This window comes from Piliocolobus tephrosceles, chromosome 11, assembly GCF_002776525.5.
Source record: "Piliocolobus tephrosceles isolate RC106 chromosome 11, ASM277652v3, whole genome shotgun sequence".
Taxonomy (NCBI): domain Eukaryota; kingdom Metazoa; phylum Chordata; class Mammalia; order Primates; family Cercopithecidae; genus Piliocolobus; species Piliocolobus tephrosceles.
The window spans coordinates 116,771,225-116,792,496 of NC_045444.1; the positions used below are offsets into that span (position 1 = coordinate 116,771,225).

A 21,272-nucleotide genomic window follows, 5' to 3' on the forward strand; every position below is an offset into this window, starting at 1 on the left:
TTTCTAGAATGAAGACTATGTAGAGACCGCTCAGGACAATGCAAATGAAGAGTCCTGCGCAGGGCGACAAAGTGAAGAGAGCGTTCATCCTCCGAAGGAGCTGTAGGACTGGCCAGCTGCATCAGCAGGAGTGAGGAGATTGTGTCTGGGAGTGGATCCTGGTCCAGGAAGGGCGAAATGTGAAACCAGATAAGTGAGAATTATTGACAAAAGGACAAGCCTCTCTACCACAGAGTTTAACTAGCCTGGCATGGGCCAAAGGTAACAATTCTGATATACTCCTGGGTGGCTCCCAGAGACTTAGTGTAAGCCATGCTACACATTAAACCAAGTGGAAGCAGAGATACCAGGACCACTGTGGCAGAGTCGGGGAAAAGGGGTCCCAAGAATATAGAAGTTGGTGTGCTAGAATGACTCTGTGCTCTACAACTGGAGAATCCATCCATCAGGCGACTGAGTTCCTCCAACGGGTGACACTACTAAGGTGTCTCCAACACTAACTAAGGTGAGAAGGAATGCACTGCTGAGGGGGCAGCACATCCTTGAGAAGCTCAAAGGTGGCTGTCCCCTGCAGGCTGGAATAATGCTAGGGATGTTTTATAGAACTGGATCCCCCAGTAGTAAGCAAAATGATAGAATTCCAGAATAACAGAGGCCAAGTAGCAGCATTTAACTGTGAGGACAAGATAAAGTAATTTCCCTAAGGGTCATCAACGTTAGAGTGACAGCTGAGAGGCCTGGCCTGTAGGTGTCTATGAAGACAGACACGCATGGATATGCTCTTCCTACAGACAAGACAGATGGGCAGCTGACAAGGATATTGCTTTAGATATATAATAAAAAAAAAAATTGAAAATTGATGAGCAGAATGCCAAGGTCACCTCTCTAAAGGTAAAGTCTAGACCCCTTTCCCAGCTTCCGAACCTCAGCCAGTTCTCAATGGAATCCAGAACCCACTGTTGGAAATGAGGGCAGTTTCTCATAAGGAAGAACCTTGTTAATGTGCACAGCACTGATTTCCTCGAGTTTTCACAGGAGGGCTCTACGGTCATTTGTTCGAGTAACTCACATGCTGGGGAAAGGAAAATACACAGATCTTTCAAGGGATGTTGAGTACAATGTCAGAGTTGATGCTAATCCCTGGGGACCCAAAGCCCTATCGTAGCCCCTGTTAGAGTAGAGTACATGGAGATCAGGTAACGTCCGTCTCACAATGGGCCCTCTGGATCCACAGAGCCACCCAGCAATCATTTCCCCAGTTCCTGAATGTATAATCAGGATATACATTCATACATACATCATAATACATAGCAATTGGCTGACCTGGTTCCTTAACCTGTGGTTTCCTAAACTATGAAATAACAATGACTGTCTTAGGGAGGACCACGCAGAAGGCTCTGAAACTGAAGTTTCATGGTGAAAAAAGAGTAAGTTAAAAGCAATTATCACATTCTTGGGGAATGATAGAGATTAGTGCCACCTACAAAGACGTGAAGGAGGCAGGGGTTGTTATCCCAGTTACACCTCCATTTTAATTCAGCAGTCTGCCCTCTGGAAAAGCTAGGTGGTTCATGCTACTAAACAACTACTAGAAACTTAACCGAAGAGTAACCCCAATTACAGTTGTGGTGCCATATCACTTACTAAGCACAGCTTTAGTAAGTGATATGAAACTATTAATATGGAAATGCCACTTTTAAAGGATCCAGCAGGTTATAGGTTGAGAAGCAATTCACATTCTCAGGGATTGGACAACAGTATATCTTTACAGTCTTGCTCCAGGGCAATGTGAATCCTGGTCTGTGTTACAATATAGCCTTTCTGGACACGACATTGGTCCACTGGATTGATGACACTGTGTTCACGGGCCTGATAAGCGAGAAATGTTGACTATTCTGAATGACTTAGTAAGTCATAAACACTGCAGGTGGTGGGAGAGAAACATTGCAAAGATTCAGAGATATGCCATATAGGTAAGCTTTCAGGGGTTCAATGGTCTGGAGCATGTCAGTGTATCCCCTCCAAAGCTCCATGCTATTGTAGCTCATATTTCCAGCACTAAGAAACCCAGAGCTTGGTGGGCCTCCCCAGGTTAGGAGAATCACCGTGGTTGACATTCTGATGAATGTGATTCTAGGCTTTGTAATGTGTGTGTGTTTGGGAGTCAGGGAGTAGGGAGGCAGTGGGTATACCATCTTAATAAATAAAAAATGCTTATCGATTTTTTTCACTTAATAATATACAATGGACATTGTCACATCAATAAATACAGCTCTACATCATTATTGCCATACCTTTCATTTTTTCATCCAGACTGAATTGTTATTGGCTAGTTAGTGATTTTTGTCTTGTAAGCAACACTAACTTGTACTGACAGGCAGCGTAGGCTAGCATTTAAGAGCACAGACTCTGAATGTAGCCCATGTAGGTAGAAGCTTAGCTCCTGCACGTGTCTACTTGTTGGCAGTGTGTGCGTGGGCAAGCTATTCTTCCTTCCCCTGCACTGTTTCATCTGTAAAATGGAGGTAACTCTCTGGATTATTGTGAAGATTAATAAGTTATTATTTATTGTTCACTTAGAAAGCTTCTGGCCTTGCATGCAATACATAAGTAATAAATAAACAAATCTAAGATTAACACAAACACCCTTGTATCAATTCAGGCTCTTTGCCATCAGTTGGGTCAAGAGAGACCCAATTTATCTAGGTGAGACAAAAAGTGACTTTGATGATGAAATACACAGTGCCTCACAGAAAGGACTGGAAGGCAGGGGTACTGAGCTGGCAAATAGCCCTGGAAAAAGGCAGGAATCAGAGTGGTTCCAGGCATTGAGCACCAGGAATGATGCAGCTGTGTCCTTAAGGATGTTAATAATTTTACCAATCTTTTTTTTTCTTTTTTAAAACAAACAAACAACTCCTCACAATACTTCACTCAAGAGCCCAACTCCCACCAAACAGATCTGGCTGGCCTGGCCTGCTCAAGGGCCAGCACTGTGTTTAACATCCCCTCATTCTTGCGCCCAGAAGGGAGAGCTCCTTCACCCAAAGGAACTGGGAACTGTTAGGAAAGGGGGATGGAGGAGGCTGAACAGCCAAGAAAATCATAGCTGACCAAGGGAACCCACCTGGAACACTCAAGGCCTGGACCACTGCTGTCTAATGGAGGAATAGGGACAATTCCAGGCCAGTCAGAGAGGCCGCAGAGTTGGGGGCTGCCAAGTTCTTTGGGTCCATGGGACCAGGTAACTGTTTCCCTATTGCCCTGTGCTGCAGAGGCAAAGTCTGAGTTGGTCACTGTTCTAGAAGGAAGGGGGTCTGCCTTACACCACTGGACAACCAAGAACAAGGACCGGGGCTATACTGTCATGGTGTCAATCCAGTACACCCTCATTCAAAGAGACGCTGGATCCTGGGTGGGTTCCTACCCTGGGGGAGTGTGCCATGTCTCTGGGCGCTTCCAGGACCTGGTGCTCTAATTGTCTTGAGCTGGGAGGTCGTGAGCTCTTGGTAATGACCTCTCAGCTGGGATCTACCATGGTGAGTCCTGGGCGTCAGCACACACTCTGCTCTGCTGAGCTGGGAGAAGCACATTCCACCGGAAAGAAGGGTAGATGGCCCTGAGAGGCTTCACAAAACTCTGGAATTGGAGTCCAGGAACTAAAGTTGTCATGACTGTTTCCTATGACACCCAACTCTCACATATACCCAGTAGGGTACCATTTATTCCCTAATTAGATGCTCAGGGAAGTCACAGCAGGAAGGCGGCAGAGGGAAGACCAGGGCCTGCATCCCTTGGAAAGAGGTGGCTGCTTCAGTAAGTTCCTGAAACCAGTACAGGATTCGATACCATCACTCAATCTCCTGTAACAAAGACAAAAAATACACTTAGTCTCCTCTGCAAGAGCTTATATGTCTCATCTATATAGATGGTCTGTAATTAACTCCAATGAAATTCTAGAATATCTATGCCTTTTCCCCAGGGGTATTATTTGTTTTCTTATTTTGTTTACTGAAATAAGTAAACTACTATGAACACAAAAGTACAGAGTATACGTAATTCTGAGTTGTGTATCTCATAAGGAATGTGTGCTTCTTGTTTGATGCTATGTTTAGTGGTCTCTCTTCTCTTGGGTGGGCAGTGGGCCCAGGGGAGTCTCTCTAGAGAACTTCTGGTGCCCCCAGGACCAGGCCTGAGTGTGGGAGGGGGCAGGGCTGGGTCATTTCTTAGGAGTGAGAAGCAGGGAGTTCTGCTTCTGATATTTAGGAGAAAACTCCTGAGCATCCAGTCTTCTTGCAGATGACAGCTAGAAACTCTGGACAGTAATCGAAAAACAATGGCTTGAGGCCTCTGCAAGGTAAATGAAACTCAGAGAGGCACTTCCTGTTTTTTATTGCCTGTCCCTAAGAGTAGCAACAGTTTTGCGTGGGACAACCAAAGCTTTGATAGAAAGCCTATCTTCTTTGTGGTTGGCCGAGCCATGGGGAAGAGCCCAGAGCAACCAGGCTTTCTGGGGAATGAAGGGAAAATCCTAGAAGGCAAAAAGTCATAGAAAGGGACTTAAATAATGTGTATGAACCTTCCCAAGTCTCTGACTGATGCCTGGAGTAAAATGAAATCAGTCTGAACATAGGATGGAGCTTTGCCCACTGCAGACAAGAACTAGAGTGTAGCTTGAACCTAAACACAGAAATCACTTGCCAGAACAAAAGCTCTTCCTGTTCTGATCCAAGCTAGAGTTGGCAATTAGCTGCCAATGTAGTCACTCTAGATGCAGACTGGACACCGGGTGCTGCAGATCAATGTACGTAACCAGGTGCCTTCCCACCTTCTGCTATCACTTCTGTTCAGATCCTCTGGGCTGAAATTTTTCATCTGACATGAAACCGCCTCTTACTACATTACATCAATACCGAGATACTTCTCTCCTGAAATCTTCATTCACATTTTCCACCAAACCCCATGGTGTGTGCAACTGAAAGAGTCTACACCGGTTCATACAAGGACAGCACACTCTAGAGTTGTGTAGTGTGGCCCCACCAATATTAAGCAGGAAACTAGGGTGTGGCCTGTTCAGGGAAGTGGGTGACTCCTCTGCTGAGACATTTGGTTGCATATTTAACTGCATCCTGCCAGAGCTGCCAGTAAGGTGGGTAGGACCACTTTCCATCTCCTGTTCACCTCATCCTCTAGAGGGTTCATCCACAGTTGCCTGAGTCTGGGTGGGGAGGAGGATGCAGGACTCCAGCCTTGAGATCTCAGGACCTCGAGTCTTGGCCATATAATGATGTGGCCACCACTTCTGGCTCTCTCTGGTGTCTGTGTTCACTCCTCTGGGTCTCAGAGAATGGGATGTGCCCATGGCTGGTGCACTCTGCATGCCAGTGGACATGTCTGCTCTTAGATGTTTTTGTAACGTCTGTGTCAGTACATGTGGCCCAGAGTGCTGTGCAGGAGCTGCCTGGTGCTTTTTGTTTTGTGCTTATTCAGGAAATACAAGAAATGACTCCTGGGTTCCTGCATGTGCCATTGTCTGAATGACAAATGGTAAATCCTGGCCCCACTTCCACATGTCCCCAGTGGGGAAGGACCCAATTTCCAATTCTGGATTCTTACAAGCACAACTCAAGAATATCATTATTGTCATCACAGCTGAGCCTGGAATCCAGGCCCCTCACTTCCATGCCTCCACATTCAATGGACTGAACACCCTCTAGAATTATTCATGAGAGAGGGTGTAATAGGCCATAGATGGTATGTGCAGAGGGGTCTCCAATTCTCTCTGGAAAGGAGAGTGTCACCTACTAGACGGAGTCCACTGGCCATTCTCAACTGGCTAGTAGCTGCAGAAATGGATCTGTCAGGGAACTTACCCTTTGTTCCCCTATACATCAAGAAAATGCATCGGTAGCAGATGAGATGGATGAATTTTCAACTTCAATGTCATTGTTTTGGGAACCAGCACAACTGTGTCAGTATGTTGTCCAGAAAGACATTGGACCGGAAGGCCCTGGAGGCCACCTGCCCCCCATAACATGTTTCACCTGACAGTTTTACAGTCCACCTGGCCCTGACAACCTCACCCCTAGGTGAGACACAAGATTACCAGCAAAGCCTGGTTCCCAGGGCCATTTCATGACCTGGCCAGACCAGGTGGTCCTGTGCTAGTGGGCTGGGAGCCTGTAGGATGCCAGCCTGTTCCCTGGGCACAGCATTTGTACCCATGAGAAACATGTGCACCAGTTATGAAAAATGCACAGGGCTGTCCCACCAGCTCCAGAGACCCACTTGGTCCTGGCGAGAACTCATTAGACTTTATTTATTTCTCCTAGACCAGATCTGTTATGACTGACCATCTAAGAAGACCCACCTCATCCTCAAAACAGGATTTTCTCAGCCCTTGCTAGGAAAAGGTGCCCTGAGAGACCCCCCCTAGTGGTCCAGTCAGCTCTCTACCACCCACATTTCTACAGGCAGAGCACCTGTAGAAAGGCACACTCCACCCTTTCCCTGCACATCTCTTCCAGACCATGGTTGGCAGATGGGCATTGGCCTTTGCTAGAACTGTACTTCCTGTCTCATAATCACTAAATCTTCATAAAGTTACACTTTCCACCCCACTCTTCCTTTGTTCAGCAACACTGAGGTCCTTGCCAGGGACCCTGTTCTTCATTGGAGCACCCACTTTCCAGCCCAAAGAAATGAAAGCTGCTGCCCACAAGGTGCTGGTGGAGGCCATCTGGATGGGCCACCAGGTACTCTCCTTCTCTCACCACACATGCATCACCTGGCAGTCCTAAGATTTAGGATAGTTCAGGGACCATATTTTCCAGCTTACTGTGCTGAAAGTAATAGACACATGGAGGTTTGCAGAAATATTAGGAGTGATGACTTGTTAAAAGGCTGCATGTTTTATTGAAGCCTTTGCTGCCTCCAGCCCCAGCCTCCAGGTTCCCTCCAATCCTGGTGGTGCTCAGCCCAACATTGTTGGGCTGCAGGGACCCTGCAGCTCAGAAGGAGACCTCAGGCCCACCACAGCTCAGAAGACATTCTTCCACCTTTCTGAGGGCAGGTTTGACTCCATAGCCTTAGTTCCACCCTTGTAGGGTGCATCCAACATGGAGCTGCCTGGTTCCAAATATCGGATGACAGCCGATATTTGTGCTAACAGGGACCCACTGGTGAACACAGGAAGATGCCATCAGGAATCTCCAGAATGTGAAAGATGGTGAATCTGCAGAGAATCGTTCTTTTTCAGTCCAGCAGTTGGGGCTCAAAGAGAAGCTAAGACTCAGAGTAGCCCTGTGACAGAGCAAGAACATCACCATCTTGGACAAGCACCACAATTTTAAGTTCACCTTAATTAAAAAACCACCTAAATCCAGCCCAAAAACATCAGCCTAGTGGCTAATGTCAGCATAACCAGAAACATTCCAACCCTAAGATAAGCCACCTCCCTCCAACCAGAAACACGCCAACCCCAAGATAACCTCCCCTCTGACCAGAGACATTCCAACCCTGTAATAAACTTTTTCTCACATGGAAACATTCTGAGCCTGCCATAAGCTCCCCACTTCCTAAACCCTTAGATACCCTTAGTCTGTAAGAGAAAATGCTCCTGACCAAAAATTGACCAGAATCCCCTCTCAGGTTTATTCTCCATAATAAACCTGTCTTTAACTGTTGAGCCACTTTTCCTGTTTCTTTCCTCTTTCTTTAACTTTCACATTTGGTGCTGAAACCCTGGATGGGTGTTGGGGGTAGAGGCTCTTTTGCAACCCAGGAAGCAGTGGGCAGCAGCAGCTTATCCTGAGGTAACTCCTGGATCCTGAGGATCTCTGTCCACCCACCCTGTCTTTTCTCTCATTTTCACTTGTTGAGCAATTTGCATGAGGAGGATAACTAATCTGAAGGTGACTGCAAAGCTTGAGCTGGGGCTGCTCCCTGGTGGGCTCTCAAAACCATCAGACCACTTCTGACTGCCCATAACAGGTATTTCACTCTCTAACCTTTGTCCCCTCTTCGTCCCTCATCTTCCCCTCTTTCTCTCTCTCTCTGTCTTCCTCACACGGCTCCAGTCTGGGAGGCCCTTGGCTAATTCCAACTGGAACATCCAACATCAGACACTAATCCAGCCAGCTGGTAAGAGCTGCCTTCCCCTGGCTTTCTTACAGTACCCAGGAAAGTCAGGTCTGCCGTCCCAGTCCTCGGAGGACCAGTGGGACTAAGCTAGAAGAAATCTTGGGGATGCCCAGTTTCTTCTCAGTTTAACCATCCTTTTTAGAAAGAGAATTACAGGTCTCTGCCTTTTGTCTGGGGGCACCTAGAACAAAAACAGACACTCTCAGCTTCCAATTACCAGGCCCCATGGGTACCAAACAATCACACCTTCCTATATTCTCCCCACTGCACTGTCTCCTTCACAACCTCACCAAACTTGCCTTATGGGGGAGCCTAAAGCCAAAGTGTTTAGATTTTTATTGCAACACGGCCGGGTCCCAATACAAATTAGATAATGACAGCTGATGGCCAAAACAGCACCTTTAACTTTCAAATTCTCAGGGACCTTGACAACTTTATACCCAGGAATGGCAAATGGCAGAAGATTCCCTATATTCAGACTTTTTTCTACCTTAAATCCTGACCCTCCTATGTCAAGCTTGCACCCCTCATGAAAGCCTTTTTCTTAATGAAAATCCTCCCTGGGTCTTTCCTTTCTCCAAAATCCCTCACTCCAAAAGCCCTTTTGATCCTGCAGATAAACCCCCTCCATATTCTCAAGCCCTTACATCCACTCCTCATCCATCTGAACCCTCCCCCGACCGTTGACCCCTCCTGCCCCCAAGCCTTTAGTGCCAATTCCTCTCCCTCCTCCTTCTCCACTTGTTACCCATTCAAAAACTATTCCAGGCCCCTAGGTGTGCCCCTGGTGGCAGGCTGACATCCAGCAGACCACTGCTTTCCCCTACAATCTCCACCTGTAATCATTACCTGTTCAAAAACTACTCCAGCCAGGCCGGGCGTGGTGTCTCACACCTGTAATCCCAGCACTTTGGGAGGCTGAGGTGGGTGGATCACGAGGTCAGGAGATTGAGACCATCCTGGCTAACATGGTGAAACCGCGTCTCTACTAAAAATACAAAAAAAAAAAATTAGCCAGGCGTGGTGGTTGACGCCTGTAGTCCCAGCTACTCAGGAAGCTAAGGCAGGAGAATGGTATGAACCCGGGAGGCGGAGCTTGCAGTGAGCCGAGATTGCGCCACTGCACTCCAGCCTGGGTGACAGAGAGAGACTCCATCTCAACAAAAAACAAAAACAAAACAAAACAAAAAAAAACTACTTCAGCCAGCCAAGCTACCTCTGCCATTCTTCCTCTCCAGAAAACAGCTGGAGTTAAAGACATTGCTCACATTCATGTTCCTTTCTCCATGTCTGCTTCATCACAGATCCAACAGCATCTAGGATCTTTCTCTGAAAATCCCTCTTATTATATTATCACAAGGAATTCCTGCACATAACTCAATCCTTTAACTTGGCATGACATTTATATAATTCTAATCTCCACTCTCACTCTTGATAGAAAAAGAGCACATCTGGTGTTCAGCTGAAACACATGCAGATGAACTCCATAATCAAGCCCCTATAGAACAACCAGTGGCCAATGATGCAGTCCCTAAAGAGACATAGACTCACCAACAGGGAGACAATGGCATCAGATGGAGAGACCACACATGGACAAAAATGCCCATAAGGCAGTTAATTATGAAAAACTTAGAGACATTACACAAGAGCCCCAGGAAAATCCTGCCCTTTTCTTATCATGCCTCAGCAAAGCTATGCTAAAATATACCCATTTGGACCCAGAATCTGGAAAAGGTCAAACTTTTCCCCACCTCCAATTTATTTGCCAATTCGTCCCAGATATATGGAAAAAAAATTACAAAAATTAAAGGAGTGTCCCCAGACATCTCAGAGGGACCTCCTAAATGCAGCCTTCCATGTCTTTAACAAAGAGATAAGGAACAAAAAATTCAAAAAGACAAACATCTGCGTTTAAAATACCAAATGCTCATCTCTGCTGTCCTAAAGTCAATTACACAAAAGCCTCCCAATAACCTGAAAGGAAAATCCCCCACCTCTCCAAGAGTCTGTTTCATATGTAGCAACCCTGGACACTGGGCAAAGGCTTGTCCTAGCCCCCCAGCCCCCCACCAAATCATGCCCAACTTGTGGTCTTTGGGGACACTGGAAAATGGACTGCCCCCAGTGGGAACACCTTCCCCGTTTGGGTGAGGCTCATGATGAAGTCCCCCAACCATCACAAGAGGAAATTTCTTCACTGTTGGCACTGAGAGCAGTGGAACCCAGGGTAGTTGGGATGGTATCTGGTAAAATTATTTCCTTTCTTTTGGATACTGGGGTGAGCCTATTTGTATTAACTGACTATCAAGGCCCATTAAAATGTTCACCTGTTTCTGTTGTTGACATGAGGGGCATACAAGAAACCCCATATAAAACACTGCCTCTCGACTGCTCATTTTGGGGAGTCACCCTCACCCACTCTTTCTTGGTCATTCCTCATTGTCCCACTCCTTTACTAGGAAGGGACACCCTACACAAACTAGGAGGATTCATTCATTTATCAGCCCTACACCAAAGCCACGCTTATTTGTTATTATGTCAAGAACAGACACTCCATGTCAAACAGACTTAAATCTCAAATTCCTCAGTCATGTAAACACCATAGTATGGAATATTGACTCCCCCAGGATAGCTATCCACTGTTATCCAATCCAAATTTCACTAAAATATCCTATATAGTGGTCCCAAAATATCCCCTCAACCCTAATGGATTACAGGGACGCAAGCCCATCATCTCCTGACTTCGGGCTGCCAACATTTTAATCCCCACCCATTCTCCCCACAATACTCCTATTCTTCTAGTAAAAAAACTCAATGGTTCCCATAGACTGGCTCAGAATTTGCGACAAATTGATTTCTCTATTATTCTTGTTTATCCTGTTGTCACAAACTCCTATACCCTCCTATCATGAATTCCTCCCAACACTAACCATTTCTCTGTATTAGACCTCAAAGATGCCTTTTTTTTTTTACTATCCCTCTACATCCTTTCTCTCAAATCCTTTTTGCTTTCACTTGGACCAATGCTGACACAGGCTACCCCCAACAACTAACCTGGACTGTCCTCCCCTAGGGATTTAAAGACAATCCTCACTATTTCCATCAGGTACTTCAATTAGACCTTTCCCAACTACCTCTACAACCTATCGTTTTGCTTCAATATGTAGATAATTTACTCCTTTGCTGCCCCTCTCTAGAACATTGTATTCAACACACCACCCAGTTTTTAAATTTTTTGGCTGAATGCGGGTACCAGATATTCAAAAGGAAGGCCTAATTAACATCTCCAAAAGTTTCACACCTAGGACTGATCATAATTCCAAATACCCAAGAAATTCTGCTGGCATGAAAGTAAGGTGTTCAACAAATCCCATTTCCTAAAACAAAAAGGGACTTACTTTCTTTCCTTAGGTTAGTGGGATATTTCCAATTATGGAGAGCAGATTTTGTCATTAGTGCTAAACCCCTTTATGAACACACAAAAGGAAATTTTGACCAATCTCTCACTCCCACCTCAGACCTTTATTATGCTTTCTCTCACCTAAAATTGCCTTATTATAGGCCCCCACCTTAGGGCTTCTGAACTCCCTAAGACATTTTCATCTATATTTACACAGTTCTCAGAATCAGGCCTTTGGGCTATTAGCCCAACCCATGGGAAACTCCCTCCAACCAGTAGCATATTTTTCAAAACAGCTAAACCTCATTTATAAAAGCTGGCCCCTTTGCTTGAAAATTTTGGCCACAGCATCTCTAATTATCCCTAAGGCACAAAAACTCACATTCTACAAACCCCTTCAGATATTTTCTTCTCAAAGTCCATAAGATATGCTCAGCCATAAGGCACTCACCTCCATCTCATCCTCTCGCATGCATGCTCTATATTCAACTCTCTACCTCTCCATAAATGCTCCTCACCTAACCCTGCCACTCTTTTACTTTCAAAACCAATTTTGAACCCCAACCAACACTTGTGGTCTAATCTAATTAAAAGTTCTCACATCATGTTTCACTACCTTACTTCCACTCACATAAGGGGAGCCCCAGATTGGTTTATAGATGGCAGTGCATCAAAAAACTCTCCCCTCCAAGCAGGATATGCCATCTTTGAAAAAAAAAAATCATAATAACACCCACTCTTTCCTGCCTAGAAAAGTCATAAAGACTGCCCCCTGCCTTTGGGCACATCCGCACAACAAGCAAAATTAGTTGCCCTAATAAGAGCACTAACCCTAGCAAAAAACACACAAGTTAATATATGCACCAATTCTAAATATGCCTATAACATCATCCATTCCAATACCCAAACTTAAGAGTAAGCAGGACAATCTCACAGCTAAGGGAGCCCCTATCATGAATGGAAAACTCATCCATCATCTATTAAAGGCAGCTCTACTTCCAAAAAAGGTTACAGTTATCCATTGCAAAAGCCATCAATCAAACAAAAGCTACAATTCTTTAGGAAACCATAGGCTGACTATTGGGCAAAACATGCCTCAACCAATCACCCAATTCCCCAATATTTATTTCTCCTCGTACAACATATTCCCTCCTTTTATCCAGAATACCAAGCACAACAACTAATCACGGCAGGGGAACAATTCAAACCCTTATACTAGTTCATACAAAACAAATTAGTCCTGCCTGACTCTGAAAAAACAACTCATCTATGGGATATTCACAACCTTTTCCACACTAGCCATTCTCCTCTACAACATTTCTTAAGTTCCTATACACACCTAATCCCAGATATAAAGGAACAGTTAAAAGCCATTTCCCATCAATGCTCTATTTGCTGAAAAGCTCCACCCCACTCCAACACTAGACCCCCTTCTTTCCCAACCCATCAAGCCAGGGAACACCTTCCAGAACAGGAATGGCAAATTAATTTTACCCATATGCACCAAGTAAAAAAAAGTTCAATTTCTTTTAGTTCTGGTTAATACCTTTTCAGGATGGGTCAAGGCTTTTCCCACAACCAACAAACGAACTTTTACTGTCACCTCCAAATTAAATAACAGAAATCATCCCCCAGTTCAAGGTGCCTCTTTCTTTTCAATCTAATAATGGTCCTAAATTCATTTCTCAAATTACTCAAACGCTTGCACAAGCTCTACAAATTATCTGAAAGCTAAACATCCCCTGTCGACCTCAATCTTCAGGAAAGGTTAAAAAAATGAATGGCATTTTGAAAAACACCCACACCAGGTACTCACTCCAAACACATAAAGACTGGATTACACTTTTGCCTTTAGCCCTCCTAAAAATTTGAGCGCTCTCATGTAAACCTTTATGCTCAGCCCCTTTAAACTCACATATGGGAGACCACTTACCCCTTCTGCTCCACCTCAGGGTCAAGCTCCACCTCCACCAACCCCTCTTGTTTCCCCTCTTCTACATACCATCTGCCATTTCATTTAGGCATATGCTGACAATACCTGCCGCAACCCATCGCCAACTCCTCTAATCCCTTCTTACAGCCAGGAGACTGGGTTATGGTAAAAAATCCCAATCCTACCCCCAATTCCCCTCTTACACCGAAATGGAAGGGACTTTACCAGATCATCCTTACCACACGCACAGCAGCAAAACTCCAGGGACTCCCTAACTGGTTTCATTATACTTCTCTCAAGAAAACAGACTTCCCTTCACCACATACCCAAACAACCAATTCTAAAACCCGTTCAGCCTTCTCTTGTATTTCCACAGGATCCACTTCCCTTCGCCTCACCCAAGTCCCAGAGGAAAAGGAGGAAAAATCCACATAAGCCACTTATGTCTCTTTCTCTCCCAAATTTTCATTGCTTCCTAAACAACCTTGTTATAGACCTTCAGTGGTATCCTTGTGAAGCTCCCATTATATATCCTGACCAGCTCCTTACTGTTCTATGAGACCTGCGGCTTCAATGAAATTTCCAGGACTTTACTCCTACCCAAATAACTTTTTTTCTCTTTTTGCTTGTTTCTTTCAGTATAAATTCCCTAATCACATGAACCTTACCAATACAACCACTCCTCACTGCTCTCAAACACAAATGCTCTCTAAACCCTACACCATCCCTTTTGCTTCAAGCTAAACCTTCCTTTGCTCCAGAATGCTGATGTGCTTGTCACTGTCTTCCTCAGCTTACACAGCCCTTCCTACACCCCTTCATGACCTTTTAACAGGAAACATAACTGTAATTTATAAACTCCAAAAAGGAGCTTCCTTTTTAAAAACAGCTGACACCCCGGTTAGTGACTATCTCACTTCCAGGGCCAATCAGGCCAACAAATTATTTCAAACCTCCTGCAACTCCTTACAATGCCTCAAGTCCCAAGTCCCTCCCATTAAAAGGCCCATAACTAAATACACCCCCACTTCTACAACAAGCCTCACTTTGCTTTTTAGCCTCTAAGGGAAATTTCCCTGTAGGATCCTTGACATTTAACCAATGCTACCGCGCTATCATTGTTAAATACCCCTCTGACCATCAAACTAACTGGGTTAACTTCCTTCTTCCCTGGTCCTGCAGGTCTTGCTGCTTGTCAGGCCTCTCCTCCAACCCTCTGCCACAATTCAGAAAAGCTGAGAACCCCTTGGAGTGAAAAAGGAGGAGAAACACAGTGTCTGTAGCCGAGCAGGAGGTTAAATAAATACTTTCACTTCCCTTTTCCCCATTTGGCAGAAACCTGTGAGGGTGAGTCAGTGTGTCGGCCGACTTCCTGCTCTGGGTCTGGGCAGCCACACGGCACGCAGGCTGGGCCGACTGGGGAGCTCATAGGCCAGGCTCTGAGACCCAGGCAGGGCCTAGGGTGGGAAGATGGCAGGCGGGGGCAGCGACCTGAGTACCAGGTGAGTCTTTATCTCTCTTCGTTTAACCTTTATCTCTGGCAGTATTGGAGCTTTCATGCATTTAGTTCAGTTTCTGTCTAAAGCTTCACTTTAGTTTAGTCCTGCTTTGCAAGAACATAGGTAGGTAGTGTAATATAATGAAATAAAAGAGCACGTAATGAGGAAATCAGATTTTTACAACTGCAGCAGGACAACTGTTTGTGTGAGTCCAGCTTGCAATAACACAGATGACTTTTCTTGTTTTGAAACTACTGCTTCACTGGCTGGGACACTCCGAACAGTCGTTTCAGTCATTTGTGACAGAGAGTTATTATTTCCTCATGATCTCTGAACCCTTTCACATCCCTCTGCCCTCTCTGCCTTCACATATGTCATGTCAAAGAAGGTAGTTTAGAAAACAGACACTCCAGGGTAAACAGCTGGCTTACTTTTAAACACTAGAAACTGTGGTTTCACCTGTCCTGGCAAGGGGCCTCAGTCAGCTTTGGGGCTATTTCCTTGACTGACTCAGGGTGTGAGCTCTGATACAATTGACCTGGATCCAAAGAAGGAAAAAGAAGAAAAAGGCCCAGGATGACAGAAAGGTAAATATTTTTTATTTTTACTTCAATTTCCTGTCCCAAGATGGGGGATGCGTCTGACCAGAAAAGAGATGGAAATCCTATCTTTTCTCTGGTAATGAGTTTATAAAAAATATTACTTAATCTTTTTTTTTTTTTTTTTTTTTTGAGACAGGGTCTCACTGTCACCCAGGCTGGAGTGCAGTGGCATAATCCTGGCTCACTGCAACCTCTGCCTCCTGGGTTCAAGCGATTTTAATCTTTTAAATTTTTTAATGCAAAAGAAATACATTACATTCTTGCTCATAAAATTTCAAACAGTGGAGGAGTATGTAAAGGAAAAAATCTCCTTCACCACTCACCTCACCTTGTAGCTTCCTTTCATAGTCCTGTGAAGAATCTTGGGCATAGCTTTTCTTATATTTTTTGATGCATTTATGTGTATGAAGTATTTTTTGTAAATACATAATTTGTGTTCTTGTTTTAAATACATGGGATTACATTGCACATGTTATTCTGCATTTTGCATTTTTACTCATTTTAATGGTGGAAATCTTAGAGATCTTTCACCTTAATACATGTAGATCTACCTCATTCTTTTTACACATACTATTCCATAGAATTTACGTAGCATAATTTTTTAACTGTTCTCCAATTGAAAGGCATTTATATTGTTTTAAATTGTTCACATTTGTGAATAAGCTATAATAATGATTATATATTTCTTTTTTTTTTTTGCACTTATAGAAGTATCTATCTTGTGTCTAAAGCTTAAAAGGTGGAATTGTTGAAGCAAAGGGTGCTGTTGTTCACTTGTTTATAGATCCTGCCAAATTGTCTTTTTAGGAAGCTGAATGGAGGTGTTTCACGAGTAGCAAATGAGATGAACCATCTTCCTGCACACAGCCAAAGTTTGCAAAGGTGATAAAGAATTGCATTTTGTTTTAATTTGTATTTTCCTGATAATGTGGAAAGCTTAACAGTTTTTCATGTTTCGTGGCCAATTAAATTTCCTCTTCTATCATTTTTTTGTTTATTTTTTACCAGTGTGATTCAGTTGAGGTGTTTGTCTTTTTTTTCATGATATAGGAGAGTTCACTAAATATTCTGCAAAGTATAAATATACTTTTCTTCTCCCTTACATTTGTATATGGTGACTTTTATCTTATTAACAGCTTAAAATTTCATGTATAAACATCTTATGACGTAGATTTTATGAGACAGATGCACCCTCATTATAAATAGTGATGCGGAGAGTTGCTGAGGCACTCTGTGAGCAATGTCAGTTTTTAAAGTCTTTCTTGTGTTAAGGTGGCAGATTCGATTCTGCCTTTGTTCCAGGAAAAGTTCCTTCTCTAAAATCTCTGACATTTTCTTTTTCAATTTTTAGGCAAAATTATTCTTACATTGGGGCAACTTCAGTCTTCACAGCTTTTATATTCCCCCTGGTGCTTTCATCTTTTCAGTTTTTTACTTTGAGTTCATAATAGTTGTCTCAGACTTTTCCTCCATGACAATTATCTAGTGATATGGTTTGGCTCTGTGTCCCCACCAAAATCTCATCTTGAATTGTAATCAGAATGGTAAATTCCAGGTGTTGAGAGAGGGACCTGGTGGGAGGTGATTGGATCATGGGGGCAGTTTCTCCCATGCTGTTCTCATGACAGTGAGTGAATTCTACAAGATCTGATGGTTTTGTAAATGATAGTTTCCCCTGTGCTCTCTCTCTCTTGCCGCCTTATGAAGAAGATACTTGCTTCTCCTTCACATTCTGCCATGATTTTGAGTTTACTGAGGCCTCCCCAGCCATGTGGAACTGTGTGCCAATTAAACTTCTTTCCTTTATAAATTACCCAGTCTGTGGTATTCCTTTAGAGCAGTGTGAAAAAGGACTAATACATCTAGATTTTAGTAGATTTCTTGTTTCTTGTAATTGCCAACTTAAAAAAACTGATTGTGTTTATTTATGAGGAGGGATCTTAATTTGTTTCTACAGCTCTGCAAGCTCCCCTGTATTCCACATTTTGTTAATTTCTCATTCAATCTTCATGGTTTTGCTTTATTTAGGTTTTTGTGCACTGTTAAGAACTTTGGGATATTCTTATTAGCATCTTTGAGATATTCTTCCAGACTGATTCTATCTGATCTTGTGTTCCATGTGCCTGCTGTGGCTTTACAGCACCTCTGGGCAGGCTTGACCAGGGCAGCTCACCCTAAATATCCCATTTGCTCAGTCATAATCTGGGAGAGTCACTTTTTTTTTTTTTTTTCAGGGTTCCTATTTTGTACGAGACCAAATTGTTTTTTGTCTGAGCTGCAGTTTGAAGACTCTGTTTTTATTCTTATCAATTTTTCTGATGACACCATTAATTATATTATCCTTTTCCCCACTGATTGTGAACCAAGTGGCCATAGAAGCAGGGTGTGTTTCTGTGTTCTCTCTTCTCTGCCCCTGGCCTGTGAGAGCCTCTCCTTATGCCAGTACCAACCACACTGCCATAGCGATGGAGGCTTCCCAGGAACTCTTGACATCTGACAGGGCAAAATCTATTCCTCTTCCTCCAAAATGTCTTAAACTTTGGGTTCCCAAATTAGCTTGTCAAAAATCCTGGCATTTTGTGTGGAATTGCACTGACTCTATAGATCAATTTGAAGACAGCCGACATATTTACAATATTATGGCTTCCATTCTCATGAATATGGCTCAAGTATATGATTAATTTAGAACTATTTTCTATTAAAATATATTTTTTCTCTTTGAAGGTTTTGTACTTCTGCTAGATTTCTTCATAGATATTTGATATCTTTATGCCATTATTAACTATAGTAGTCCTCCTTTATGCATGGTTTCACTTTCTGAGGTTTCAGTTAGTCATAGTCAACCATGGTCCAAAAACATTACATGGAAAATTCCAGAAATAAACAATTCATCAATTTTAAGTTACTTGCTGTTCTGAGTAGTGTGATGAAATCTCACGCTGTCCCTCTCCATCATGCCCAGGATGCAAACTATCCCTTTATCCAGCGTATCCACAATCCACAATGTGGACACCACCAGTCCATGAATCACTGAGTAGCCATCCTGGTAATCGGATCGGCTGTCATGATTATCACAGTGCTTGTGTTCAGAGAACTCTGATTTTAGTCAATAATGGCCCCAAAGCACATGAGGACTGATGCTGGTAATTCAGATATGCCAAAGAGAAGCCGTCAAGTGCTTCCTTTAAGTGAAAATGTGAAATTTCCTGAAAGAAAAAAAAAAATCACATGCTAAGGTTGCTAATATCTACAGTACAATATTTTGAGAGAGAGAAAGAGACCATATTTACATAAATTTTATTACAGTATATTGCTATAGTTCTACTTTATTATTAAATATTATTTTTAATCTCTTATTGTGCCTAATTTATTTATAGATAGGGGAAAACGTAGTATATACAGAGTTTGGTACTATCTGCAGTTTCAGGCATCCACTGGGGATCTTGGAAGCATCCCCTGTGGATAAAAGGGAATGAGGGTACTAAATTCTCTCTTACGTATAAATTTGTATTGGTGACCCATGTTCTAATCCATAGTTATATTTTTTATTCTTGTTTCAATACTGAACTGTTTTAGTTGCTGTGATTTTCTAGGTAGTGTTCTGTAACCTGTCTTGCTGGGATCCAACTGAGAGACACTAAATGAATAGATAAATTTAACAATAATTTATATTTTAAAAAATTCCAAATGATCCTAGGTAGAAACATGGTATATCTCTCCACTTATTTATAATTTTTTGAACTTGGGTCCTTATTGGGTCACTTTAGTGCTAGGCATTTTAAAATTGTATTTGTAATCAGGAACTCATTTTCCTTTTACATTTTCTAGTTATTTCTTATGGGCATAGGGGAAATCTATTTGTTTTAGTTTGATGACCTTGTGCCTAGCAGACTTTCCAAGTGGTCTTCTTCCTCCTATTATTGTCTTGTATTTTCCAGAGAAACAATTACATCTTCAAAATAGCAGCTTTGTCTGCTCTTTTTCAGAATTTATGCCTGTTTATTTTTCTTTTTCTAACTTTCTTTTCTTTCTTTTTTCCTTAGTATATTAGGCAGGATTGTCAATGTAATACTGAATGGCAACACAAAAATGAGCATTTTAGTTTTGTTCCAGCTCTCGAGGAACACTTACAATGTTTAACTTGAGACTTTCTGACAGATGCCTTTTATCAAGTTAAGGACATTTTCTGCTCTGGTTTACTAAAGTTATTTCTTTTAATCAAGACCATGGATAGGATATTTATCAAAATGCTTGCCAAAGAATCTTTGAGGTGATCATATCATTTTACTTCTATTAATTTTGATAATTTTTCCAAAGTAAAGCACACATAAAGAGATTAAAATATCAAACAGTCAACAAGACAGAAGTAGCTCTTTTGGCCATCTTCCCCAGTCTGTGTTCAGTTTCCCAGATGAATCATCTTTAACCTTTTAGCTCTTCCCTCTGTACTTATTCCTCTAGTTTGAAATGACATGCGGATACAGCTCTTTGTAATTTTCCAAGTTCCAGTCATTAATCTGTTCACATAATAGGACAGAAGATGAAAACTTCTCCCCTAACACTTCCTTCCTTCCTTCCTTCCTTCCTTCCTTCCTTCCTTCCTTCCTTCCTTTCTTTCTTTCTTTCTTTCTATCTATCTATCTATTCTTTTGAGACAGAGTCTCGCTTTGTCGCCCAGGCTGGAGTGCAGTGGCTGGATCTCACCTCACTGCAAGCTCCGCCTCCCGGGTTTAAGTGATTCTCCTGCCTTGGCCTCCCGAGTAGCTGGGACTACAGGCGCCCGCCACCTCACCCAGCTAGTTTTTTGTATTTTTTAGTAGAGACGGGGTTTCACGTGTTAGCCAGGATGGTCTCGATATCCTGACCTCGTGATCTGCCCGTCTTGGCCTCCCAAAGTGCTGGGATTACAGGCTTGAGCCACCGCGCCCGGCCAACACTCTTTTTCATTCCCCTGTTTACATAATAAGGCATAAGATGAAGACTTCTCCCCTGGCACTCTTTTTCATACCCCATCCATTCTCGTAATACATCACAGTTTGAGGTTCATCAGTAATTAGTGTTATCATTATGATGGTTATTTAAATGAAGTTCATAACCAAGTCATACACTATGTTATGATCACATTTCCTTTCCTGTGCAACATCTTTCCCAAAAATAACTATTGCCCTCTTACATATTTGCTTGGATTTTGTGTGCCTTCATTATGAATTCTTCCCAGGCACCCTGAAGAATTCTAAAATTCTTCTCAAGACATTGAGGCACATTGTGTAATTTATCAATTCCATTTTATTTTCTTGGGAGAGCCCTTCTGGAGCTACCCATTCTCCTGATCCAATTAGTTCTGATTAGTTTCAGCTTCCAAGACTGACCTTCTGAAGCTTGACACCTCTCCTGTGCTGGGTCTTGTTTTATGGATTACATATATCTTCTTTCTTGCTTTACAATCTCATTTTGGCTTACCACATTATCCAGTAGCCTCCTGACTAAGAGTTCATAGAAGGTATAATCTTAAGATCATTCATATCTGGAAAAAAATTTATTCTTAAAACTCACAACGGTATGAAAATTTGGTAAGTCTAAAGGTATAGTTTGGAAATTAATTTGGTTAACTGCCTTGCAGTTTTCAGCATTGCTAATAAGAAGTCGGATGCCATTCTGATTTTTTTTTTTTTTTTTTTTTTTTTTGACGGAGTCTC

The 21,272-nt window shown here is 42.8% G+C and overlaps 2 protein-coding genes and 1 long non-coding RNA gene across 9 annotated transcripts in view; 2 read left to right on the plus strand and 1 right to left on the minus strand.

The window, feature by feature from the left end:
* SP140 (SP140 nuclear body protein) overlaps positions 1-3,894 on the plus strand; it is an 80,865-nt gene extending 76,971 nt beyond the window's left edge. The window contains exon 27 of the mRNA XM_026454908.2: positions 8-3,894. Within this exon, the coding sequence (XP_026310693.1) occupies positions 8-106 (99 nt within the window). The 3' untranslated portion in view covers positions 107-3,894. The remainder of the gene's footprint in view (positions 1-7) is intronic.
* LOC111527522 lies at positions 2,232-14,855 on the minus strand. Its single transcript, XR_002726689.3, has 4 exons — positions 14,626-14,855; positions 11,541-11,608; positions 8,992-9,130; positions 2,232-3,863 (listed from the first exon to the last, which is right to left on the minus strand). It is a non-coding gene; the product is annotated as an uncharacterized LOC111527522 (long non-coding RNA).
* Positions 14,856-16,383: 1,528 nt separating this feature from the next.
* The window catches only part of SP140L (SP140 nuclear body protein like), a 66,003-nt gene continuing 61,114 nt past the window's right edge, over positions 16,384-21,272 (plus strand). For all 7 annotated transcript variants that reach the window (XM_026454927.1, XM_026454929.1, XM_026454930.1 and 4 more), the window contains exon 1: positions 16,384-16,458. The gene's annotated coding sequence lies outside the window, so the exon portion shown is untranslated. The remainder of the gene's footprint in view (positions 16,459-21,272) is intronic.